The 11409-nt window shown below is 48.1% G+C and overlaps 1 protein-coding gene across 3 annotated transcripts in view; it reads left to right on the top strand.

Moving 5' to 3' along the window:
- The window catches only part of MYH7B (myosin heavy chain 7B), a 44997-nt gene that overhangs the window by 387 nt on the left and 33201 nt on the right, over window positions 1–11409 (top strand). For all 3 annotated transcript variants that reach the window (XM_027867139.1, XM_027867138.1, XM_027867140.1), the window contains exons 2-8: window positions 224–273; window positions 784–926; window positions 2301–2404; window positions 5734–5877; window positions 6547–6703; window positions 6907–6934; window positions 7452–7548. In XM_027867139.1, coding sequence (XP_027722940.1) covers window positions 836–926; window positions 2301–2404; window positions 5734–5877; window positions 6547–6703; window positions 6907–6934; window positions 7452–7548 — 621 coding nt within the window. In that variant the 5' untranslated portion in view covers window positions 224–273; window positions 784–835. The remainder of the gene's footprint in view (window positions 1–223; window positions 274–783; window positions 927–2300; window positions 2405–5733; window positions 5878–6546; window positions 6704–6906; window positions 6935–7451; window positions 7549–11409) is intronic.

Here is an 11409-nt window from a genome sequence, read left to right as displayed (position 1 = left end):
TCTCAGTGTCTCTCCCTATCTCTGTATTTCAGTCTCTCAGTGTCTCTCTCTGTCTTTGTGCTCCCCTGACAATAGGAGGTAAAAATAGCCCCTGGGCGGTGCTGGCTGGGATGGAGATAAAAGGGAATTTGCCTTTTGTGTCCTGTGGCCAGGATGGGGGGGTCGCTGGGCCTGCGCTGACACATGGGGATTGCTGACATAGCTCCCCTGCTGACCTTGACAGGGCCGATAAAAGAGGCTGAGCTGCTCCAGGCCTTCACTTCGGGTGCTGAGGTTGGTGATGCAGGGTGGGGGAGTGTGAGCTGGGGTTGAGTGTGCTGGGACTCCCACTGTGTGTGTAGCTATTCACACTTGGCTGGATGAGTGAGAGGGTAGCTCTGGGGGTATGTCTGTGGGAGGGTGTATCTTAGACTATGGCAGGGGTACAAAACAGTGAATGGGTATGAGTTTGAGTGGGCAAGTGCATTTCTCTGTGAGTGGGTCTGAGCGTGGATGTATTTACCCATGAGATGCTATGTCCTAAATTGGTAGGTTTGCCATGTCTGTGTCTATGTGTGAGTGCAGAGGAGGAGGGAGGACTTGGCTGTTATCCTGCCCCCAACTCGGGACCTTTGGGTGGGCTTCTAACCTGAAGGAGGCTGATGGAATGATTCCATGAAATTCCAAGGCCTGTCCTTCCCCATGCTCCTGGGCTCTTGCATACTGACTTGCCCTTAGCCAGCCCCGGTGCTTCCTCGTTGACCCTTCCTTCTTTCCTCTCTTCTCCCCCCCGGGGCTCCCCAGATTCTCCTACTGTTCCTCATTTCTTGTTGTTGCTACCACCACCTCTGCAACCATGATGGACCTGAGTGAGTTGGGGGAGGCTGCAGCCTACCTGAGAAAGAGCTACCAGGAGATGATGAAGGTGCACACTGTTCCGGGCGATGGTGAGAGCGGGCATGGGACAAAGGGTCACAGGCCCAGACACAGATGTGGGACACCAGTGTGGGGAGCCAGGAGTCACAGGGGCATGGGAGTGTGGAGACTACGATGCAGACCGAGACCAGTGCTTCAATTCAATAATAATAGGTGTTATTATAATAATAACTCATATAGCACCCTAAGGCTTACAAAGTACTTTCCATATAGTATTTCATTTGATCCTCACAATCCTTGTGAAGAAGGTGCTATTATTATTTCCATTTTATGAATAAGGACGCTGAGGCCAAGAGGGGTTAAGTGCCTTGGAAAATCTCATACAGCAAGTATCTGAGGCAGGACTCAGACTGGTATTTCTGACTCCCAGTCCCACGCTCTTATCTCCCAGGACCATGTGGTAAATTCTACTAGTAAATTCAATAGACATTTATTAAGCACACCTACAGAGTGTGTGTTTACAGAGCCCTGCTAGGCCTTGGGATAAGTTTGGCTAAGATGTGTTCCTGCCCTCATGGAGCTCACAGTGGGAGGATAAGGCACATTCACAGATACTGAATTATAAAACCCAATATAACACAATAAGCATTGTAGAGGTGTAAAACGAAGGGCTACGTGCAGCTATCTGAGGGAAGGAAGGTTGAGAGTGTCAGGGGAAGAGTTGGTGCTTGAGTGAGTTGCATTTTAAAGGATGATTAGGAATCCAACCAGCAAGAGGGGGAGGGAGGACATTCCAGGCATAGAGAACAGTTTGAACAAAGGTGGAGACATGGGCAGAGTGATGTGAACACACGGACAAAGGGGCTGTGGGCCAAGGGCCCTGGAGAGATTCATAGACAGGACAAGCCTACCCCCTAGATGGCTAGGAGAGGCCACCCCAGTTAAACCCCTAGGGCTGTGAAGGCTTTCAGCTGGAACCAGGAGAGGAAGCTTTGCCTCTGTGTGTGCTCGCGTCTCATTGTCTCTCTATGCTCATATTTCAGAGGTGAGTGTTATTAACACCCTCATTCCCAGGTGACTAAAATGAGTCTCAAAGGGTACTTGTCCAAAATCACCCCATGAGGTAGTGGCTGGACTGAGGTCAGAATCCAGGTTTCCCTGCACCTAGTTACCCCTTGGTATACAGGAAAGTCACCTACCTCTCACTTAGGGCTGGAGGGGAGGGAATGAGGAACCTCAAGGGTGGAGGTGGGAGGAGGCCCAGTGTTTGGGGGGGTTAGCATTGTTGGGGGCAGTAGTAGGAGGTCTCAGAGGTGGGGAGATCAGAGAGAACTGTTGAGCTTCTCACACCCTCTCCCTGGAAGCTCCTGAACCTCGATTAGAAAAGGTCCCTGTTCCCCCTCACCCCCGCCCCAGTCTTGATATTCTTATTTCCCTCCCTCCAGGGAAGAAATGGGTCTGGGTCCCGGATGAGCAGGAAGCCTATCTGGAGGCGGAAGTCAAGGAGATCAAGGCAGGCAGAGTCACTGTGGAGACCAAGGACCAGAAGGTAAGGGCCCCTGGACTCTGCTGTCCCAGAACTTGTTCTTCACCTGAAGGTCCTTGACACCACTGGCCTCCCCTGCTCCAACTGCTCTGAGACCCTCAGGCCACAGTCCGAAAACATACCATCTTCCCTACCCCAAGAAGTCAGGGCTCAAGGGGAATCAGCTTCCCAAGGAGGAATGGAGGCTTACTCTAACCCAGACAGCTGAGACAGGGCAGATACTGGGACTGAGAGATAGGAAGGCCCAGGAGAAGATGCAGAGGATCTGTGTCACCTCTCTGTATTTGCCTCTCTGGGCCTCAGTTTCTTCACTTGCAAAATGAGGGGGTTGAATTAGGTGGCCTCATAACTCTCTGTGAGCGCATGAGGGCAAGAATACATAATCAAAGGCTCATTCAAACCCATAAACTTGCTGTCTCTGTCTCTCTGTCTCTCTCTGTCTCTGCCTCTCTGTCTCTCTCTGTCTCCGCCTCTCTGTCTTGCACACACACACACAGACACTCACACCCACACAGCCCAATCTACAGGAGGCAATGAAAGGAGGGGGAAGACATGATTAACCTGATACACTTCCCCATGGGAATATTGACCTTCTAGCCATGATGGTAAAGGAGACCTGATTGGAAAAAAAAATCCTTTGAAAAAGAGATTGGGGGCAGGGGTGTCTAGGATGATCAATATGAATCATGTGTGCAGTGGCAACCCCCAAAAGCTAATGGGCTCTAAGGCTGAATTAACAGAAGTCTAGTGTCCAAAATGAGGAAAGTGGTGGTCCCGCTGTTCACTCTAGATGGATCACTTTGATTCAATTGAATATCTCTGAGGGGGCTCAATGGAGAGAACACTGGGCCTTGAGTCAAGAAGGCTGAAGTTTGAGGCCTACCTACCACTTAGCAGCTGTATGACCCTGGGAAAGTCACTTGACCTTATTCAGCCTCAGTTTCCTCATTTGTAAAATGAGGGAATTGGATTCAATGGACTTTAGGGTCCTTTCCAGGTCTAAAATCTGTGATCCTATGGTCTATTCTCCTAAGCTCTAAGGGCACCTAGGATGCAAAGATGAAAAACGAAATAGTCTTTGTCATCAGAGAACTCACCATTTAGAACAAGAGGGAGATGTTATATAAATGAGAGGCAGATATAGTAGCAGATAGAAAGCCAACCTCGAGGCCAGGAAGACCTGGGTTCAAGCCCCACCTCTGACAATCCTGGCTGTGTGACCCCTGATAAAGCACTTAACCTCTCAGTGCTCTAAGACTATAAATTACAGAGAAGGTGCCGATCTGCACTGGTGGAGGAATGTCCTCACTTGGGAGTTCTCTATACCAATGAAATCACAGGTCCTATCCCCATCTCCTATAGATATATTGGCATAGGTATAATACAAATGATCAAGTGGCATCATATTAATTGTTTCCATTTCTGTAGAGCTTTTAGTTAGGATATAAGCTGTTTGAGATCAGGGATGAACTTTATTTCTGCCTCTGTACTCCCACCACATAGTAAAATACTTAATAAATACTACTGGATTTAATTGAATCATTGAATTGACAGAGTGCTTTCTTCACATCTTTGAGACATGACAGGGTGGTTATTATTATGCCCATTTTATATATAGAAGAAATGAGGTCCAGAGATTTGCCAAGGGTAACACAATTAGTAAGCATTGGAGTAAGGATTTGAACTCAGTTTCCCATCTGCAAGTCCCCCAGTCTTTCCATTGCACCACAATTAAGTGAACTGAAGGTCAAATAGAGAAGCCTGGGAAATGCAGAGGGTGAAGGGTTGCTTTGAATTGAGAGGAGGGAACACAGAAGGCTTCATGGAGGAGGTGGCCCCTGAGCTGGGCAATGAACGTGAATGCATTTCAGCAGGGGGAGAAGGACAAGGGAGGAGGGAACTATTCCAGGCATGAGCAAAGGCTCCCTCCCTTCTTAAATTATCATTTATTTACTTATGTTTTCAGGCTGTTTCCCTTGGGAGGATGTAAGCTTCTTGAGAGCAAGAACTCTATCTCCGTTTTGTGTTTGTATGCCTAGCATCTAAAATGATGCCTGGCACGTGGCATGTGTGTGGCATTTGTTGAAATGAATTGAATGGAACTTGATAGAGCACAAGACTAAGTTAAGGAAATGGGGAGGGCTAGTCTGGAGAAAAGAAGAGCCATAATGGATTTTATGAAACAGCCTGGTTTAGGGCACTGGACTTTGAGTTATGAAGATCTGGGTTCAAATCCTGCTTCAGACACTTATTAGCTATGTGACTCCAGCTAAGTCACAACTTGTCTCTGCCTCAATTTTCTTATATGTTAAGAAAAAAGGCAGGGTGCAGCTAGGTGGTGCAGTAGATAGCACACCAGCTCTGGAGTCAGATGACTTGAGTTCAAATCTGGCCTCAGACACTTGACACTTAGTAGCTGTGTGACCCTGGGCAAGTCACTTAACCCCATTGCCTAGCAAAAACAAAACAAAAAGAACAACAACTACAAAAAAAAAGACAAAAAAGAAAAAGGGGAGGAGACGTTGAACTCAATGGCTTTTAAAATCCCTTTTAGCTTTAAATCTTTGATTCTTTGATCGCTTTCATCAAATATCTGAAAGGGAGGGAAGGGAACAAGCATTTATTAATCGCCAACTATGTGCCAGGCACTGTACTAAGCACTTTATAAATATTGTCTCATTTGATCCTCACAACAACCAGGGGAGGTAGGTACTATTGTTATCCCCATTTTACAGTGAGAAAACTGAGGCAGACTGCTTAAGTGAGTTGCCCAGGGTCACACAGCTAATAAGCATCTGAAAACTCAGGTCTTCCTTATTGAAGGCCCAACATTCCAGGCCCTGCACCACCTAGACGTGTCCCATTTGTCCCCAGAAGGCAACTGTAGGACAGATATGGCAAAGTTCCAGGGAGGCAGATTTCAGTTCAGTAGAAGAAAAGACTTTCTAACAGTTGGGGACAGCAGTCCAGACGTGGCATAGTTGACTTTGGGAGTTAGTGAACTCCCTGTCACTGAAGGTCTTCAGGCAGAACCCCGTCTGGGATTTGGTATCAGGGATTCCTAAACTGGGGGGCAGGTTGGATGAGATGACCTCTCAGGCCACTTCTAGCTCTGACCTTCTATCCTTCCCTGTCCCTCTTCCCAGAATAGCAGCCCTGCCCTCCCCACCTCTGAGACCCTCTCCTTCTCAAGACTGATCAGCTGGGTCAGGTTGGACACTCCCCTTGGTCTCCTTGAGGGACATTAGAGGCCATGGGGTCCTAGGTGTCTGGGAGGGGCCCGAGGGAAGGGTTCTGAAGACCCCCAGGTGATGCCCCCACTTCCCTTACAGATCCTCACTGTACGTGAGGCTGACGTGCAGTCCATGAACCCGCCTCGTTTTGACCTGCTGGAGGATATGTCCATGATGACCCACCTCAACGAAGCCTCGGTACTACACAACCTTCGTCAGCGCTATGCCCACTGGATGATCTATGTGAGTCCCTGGAGGCTGAGGCTGGGGAGGACCTCCAGGGGACCTCCAGGAGCCTGTGCCTTGGGGCAGGGGAGCCCTGTGTTTCAGAGAACTTCTTCAGCTCAGGGTGGAGGGAATTTCAGGCTTCTTAAGTCGTCTTAGGCAGCACCTGACAATTGATCAAATAACAAGTATTTTTAAAGCACCCTACCATGAACTGGGCCTTGTGCCAGGCACTAGAGATCCAAAGGCAAAAATGATGTGGTTCCTACCCTCTAAGCAAGGGATTTAGGTGGGGGTGGGTTGAGAGGGGGAGGGGGAAGGGGCAACAGCATATGCGCAGATAAGTAAATGCAAAAGATCTACAAGGAAATACAAATAATTTGGGGGAGTGGGATTGAGGAGGAGGCATCAGCAGCTGGGGATGATCAGGAAAGTGCTTCATGTTAGAGGCAGTGTTTGAGATGAGTCTGGAGAGAAACCAGGGATTCTGAGAGGGAGATGAGAAGGAGAGGATTCCAGGAGTGGGGACAGCCCCAGCAAAGGAACCAAGAAAAGGTGTGGAGTTCCTAGTAGGAGAAACAGCCAATAGAGTGATTTGGCTGCACCGTGGAATGTGGGGATCCAGGTAAAAACCCCAGAAAGGTAGGCAGCAATCCGATTCTGACCAGGGTTTTGTCTCTGCAACAGACTTATTCAGGTCTGTTCTGTGTCACCATCAATCCCTACAAGTGGCTTCCTGTCTACACCGCGACCGTAGTAGCTGCCTACAAGGGCAAGCGACGCTCGGAGGCACCGCCCCATATCTACTCCATGGCAGACAATGCCTACCACTCCATGCTGCAGAGTAAGGCACTGACCCAGACCCGGACCCCTAATATCAGACTCCCTCCTCTAGCTTCTCCCTCATCCTGGTCCACAGATCAGGCTGGCTCCCCTAATACATAGGCTACAAGGCTGCCCAGGGCCTGGGGCTAGGTTGAAATTGCGGGGTGCTGGGAGGTATTGTGGTAGGGGCTGAAACCCACATCTCACTGTCTTTCCCTACAGATCGGGAAAACCAGTCCATGCTTATCACGTGAGTACCCAGTGTTGGGGAGGGGATGGGAGGCTGGGGAAGGGGCTGGGGCTCCAGCCTAGGGTCAGGGAGATGATGAGGCTATCTCCCCTCACCCCCATCCTCTCTAGCTTGCTGATTTAGGGCTGGGGTTTCAGGATCCCCCAAGACTCCAAACAGATGGCAGGACACCAAGGCACTAGACTAGGGCTGGGAGAAATTCAAGCCCCCAGGGGCTTCAGAGATAACCTGTCCCAGATAGCATCCCCTCCCCCCAAGAGTAAGCCTATACTGTTCCTCTAGGGAGGCCCTCCTTTTCTGCCTCAAGAGTCCATGCCTCCAGCTCTCAAGGAGAGGTGGGAGGAGGGGACCTGACCCTTCTTCCCCTACGAGGTCAAGACTTTCCTTGGGGATCCCAGGGCAGGGAGCCATGGAGCCAGGGGTGGGGAATATAAAAGGGAGGACTAGGGATGAGGGGGCCCTGAAGGGGTGGGAGAAACCTTCCAATGGAGACTGACTGGCTTTTCTGTCACCCAAGCGGAGAGTCAGGAGCCGGTAAGACCGTTAACACCAAGCGGGTCATTCAATATTTTGCCATCGTCGCTGCCCTGGGAGAGGGGCCGGGCAAGAAAGCCGTAAGACCTGCCCTGTTTTGGCTTCGGCTTGTTCCCCTTCTTTTCTTCCTCCTTTTCCCCTTTTTCCTATTTTCCTTCTGGGGCCTCTCAGCCCTGGCCCTGCCTGAGCCTCCTCCCCCAGGGAGGCAAGACTCTGGCCTGAGCAAGGCTTGACCAGCCCAGGGCCCTATGTCCAGAGTTCTGGGGTTCCTCCACTCCTTCCTCCCAGGACCTCTGCCCTTTACTGGATGATGCCCACCCACCCGTAGCCTCTCCTGGTCCTGTCCAGTCCCATTCCCAACTGTTGAGCCTTGCTCTCTGGGGGCATTTCAGTTTTGTGGTGTTTTTGTTTTTTTTCTCTTGTGCTTTTGACATTATCACCTTTTTTCCCCCTTTATTTTATCACCTTTCCCTTTTCATGTCTGATCTCCCTGTTTGGGGTGTTTTTTCTTCTTTTTTCTCTTTCTCTTTTTTAAACCTTTCCTTTTACCACCTTCTACTTTCTCCTGAGTGGCCAGTGGAAATGAGACAACATAGAGAAAGGTAGTGTGGGAGCTTTGGGCTAGCAGGGAAGAACAGTAGCCCATGTGCGCAAAATTAGAAAAAGCAAAGGGGAACAGTTTCCAGGCCCACAAGAGAAATCCAGGAATGAGGGACTTTGAAGGGGAAGAAGGCAGAGTGATCAGGGCTATAACCCCTTTCTCTTCACTGTGAAATCTTGGAAGTTGCCTTGGAAAGAATGTCAGCAATCATTTAGTCTGATTTATACCTTTGAAATATCCTCTGGGTCATCTCAACCTCTTCTTAAAAATCTCTACTGAAGGGGCAGCTGGGTGGTGCAGTGGACAGAGCTCTAGCCTTGGAGTCAGGAACACCTGAGTTCAAATCTGACCTCAGACACTTGACACTTACTAGCTGTGTGACCCTGGGCAAGTCACTTAACCCCGATTGCCTCACCAAAAAAAAAAATCTCCACTGATGGGGAGCCCACTACTCAAAAAAGGAAGCCAATTCTACTTTTCCACCGACAAATAGACAGACCCATAACCCAGTAAGGCTATTTGGTCTTTGCCCAAAGTACTAAAATCTGGAGGGGGCGGTTAGCATTTGAGAAACGATGAGAGAAACAACCAAGTTTAGCATCTCATTAGCAAGAATAATTAATTAAAATTAGAATCAATCCATCAATGAGCACTTATTGTGTGTCTACTAGGTGCTAGGCACTGGGCTGGATGACTGTGGAGAGATGCAAATAATCCCTACCCTCAAAGAGCTTACATTTGATAAGGGAAGGCAAGTACAGAATAATATTCAGAATAAATACAAAGTAATTAGGGAGGGAGTGGTTTTAGGCATCTAGAAAGGTTTCATGAAGAAGGTGGTGCATCATTTGTATCTTGAAGGGAAAGAGGGATTCAATTAGGGCAGACCTGCCCAACTTGGCAGTAGGTAGGGGTCAAAATTAAAATAGGCTAAACTTCTTCAGGCTGCAGATAGGTTTTTAGTGACTCACTTTCCAAGTAAAGATTGGAAACTGGAAACAGACTGACGATGGTTAGTTGCCATGGGTCAAGTGACAAACAGGAGACTGTGCACAATGGCGGGCTGCCTGAAATCCTTTGGTAGGCCATATGTTGTGCGGGCCTGTACTAGAGGCAGGTAGGGAGGAGTGCATTTCAGGTATGGCGAATGACCAGTGCATTAGCAAAGGGATGGGCTATGCTGTACCCTGCACAAGAAATGCAAAGGCCAGTGTGACTGACCCTCAGAGTGCTTAAGAAGCATAGCCTGGAAAGATAGGTTCGGGGCAGATCGAAAAGGTAGGAGGAGCTAGCAGGAGCAATAATGAGCCATTGGAGTTCATTGAGTAGAGAGACTGAGAGATACCATCAGATCTGCACTTCAGGAAAGTCAAGTTGGCAGCTGTGTGGAGGATAGATGGGAATGAGAAGGGAGACCAAATAGGAAATTAGTCCAAGTGAGAGGTAATGAGTGGTGGCTATTTGAGGAGAGATGAGGGGCCAAAGAGAGATGTTGTGGACATTGACACAGTAAGTTCTGAAAACTGATAGGTATGTGGGATGGGACAATAGGAGGAGTCTCAGATAATGCTGAGGATACAAACCTGGGATATTGAAAGAATGGTGGTTTCAACAGAAGGAGGGGAGTTTGATAGAAGGATGAGCTTTGGGGAAAGATTTTCTCTTTTTTGGGGGAAAAGGTTTTCTCTTTTGTACATGTAGAATTTGAGATGTCTATAGGTCATCCAGTTTGAAGGCAGTTGGTGAGGTAGGACCAAAGGTCAGGAAAGAGACTGGGACTGGATATATAGGAAGTGACCCATTGGCATGCTTCCTCTTCTCCCAAGGCTGCACCCTTGTTGAGTTCTTTCCAGACCTTAACTATGCTATGCCCCCTCCCATATGGTGTCCTTCTAAGGAGGTGGCCTTCCAGTGTCGTGGGGGCTGGTGTTCACTGGCTCACCAGCATGGAGCTCTGTCCTGGGTGCTCTCCTTGAGGTCTGAGATGTTCTGTTGAGGTTTTGCCTACCTTCTGCTGACCAACCTGCGCTTGACTTGACTTGAAGAAGCACTTGATGTTGCTGACTCTGGGCATGTCTAGTTAAAACTCTGTGCACAGCTCTAATTATTAGGAATGTTTTCCAATTAAAATCTATCTTCCTGTAACTTTCTCCAGAAAGTTCCTTGTTCTGCCCTCTGGAACCAAGAGCAGTAATACAGATCATTGTGGACATTTCTCTCAATCAATAATCAATCAACAAGTATTTATTAGGTTCCTATTTGCCCCCAGTACTCTGCTAGGCTCTAGGGTTATAAATGCAAAAATGAAACAATCCTTGCCCTAAAAAAGGTTATATTTTGCTGGAATGTAAACTCTAGCAACAGAGGGTTGGCAAAGCCTCTACGACAGTTGGGTCAGGTAGGTAGGGCAAGTGCTGTTGGAGGGATTATTTCATTTTTATATTTTTATCCGCAGCACCCAACATAATGCCTGGCACATTTGAGATTCTTAATAAATGCTTGTTGACTGACTGATTGATTGATTAGACATGGGATTTCACTGGTATAATAAATTCCCAATGAGGAAACTCCCTCAGTCAATGAAAGTTAGCACCTTATCTGCAAATTATAGTTGGAGAGTTGCTTAGAATATTGAAAGGTTATGTGACGTGCCCAGAGTCACACAGCCAGAGTGTTTCAGAGGCAGGATTTGAACCCAGGTCTTTCTGACTCCAAGCCCAGCTTCCTATCCACTATGCCATGTTGCCTCATTCCTACTTTATGGGTGAGGAAACTGAGGCTTTGAGCAATGACTAGCTCAAGGTCACGCAGCTAGTTGATATTGCAGCTGGGATTCAAACCCAGATTCTCTCTACCTTCAAACGCAGCATTCTCCACCATATGACACCACCTCTTATAGCTTCTGTATTTTACAGCCCTACAAATATCTGAAGGTAACAATTATGATTTCTCTAGGCTAGATCTCCCCAGTTCCTTCAGCTGATCCCCTAGATGGCCTTGGTCTCCACTCTTCTCCAACTTGTCAATCTTCTTTAAAATGTGCTATGAATGAGAATCCAAATATGGTCTCATCTGGGCAGACACTGTGTTTCCATCACCTTTTCCCTTCTGCCTCTCTTTTAATAAATTAGCATTTCTGGCTGCCATGTTGTATTGTTATAGCCAGGCTTTGGGGAACTGCTCCAAATGGCCACTATGAGGGGTATATCGTGTGTGCAGAGAGGGATTTCCCCTTACCTTCTTACACATGTCTACCCTTGGACTTGCTACTTCTGAGAGATGGTGGGAGGGAGAATGGATAGAATATATTTATGTCTTTGCAACTGGCCCAGTCAGTCAT

This window comes from Vombatus ursinus, unplaced genomic scaffold (genome assembly GCF_900497805.2).
Source record: "Vombatus ursinus unplaced genomic scaffold, bare-nosed wombat genome assembly UNPS02014785.1, whole genome shotgun sequence".
Lineage (NCBI taxonomy): Eukaryota > Metazoa > Chordata > Mammalia > Diprotodontia > Vombatidae > Vombatus > Vombatus ursinus.
Note: the sequence above shows the minus strand (reverse complement) of the source record. Positions and strands in the feature narration are given on the sequence as shown.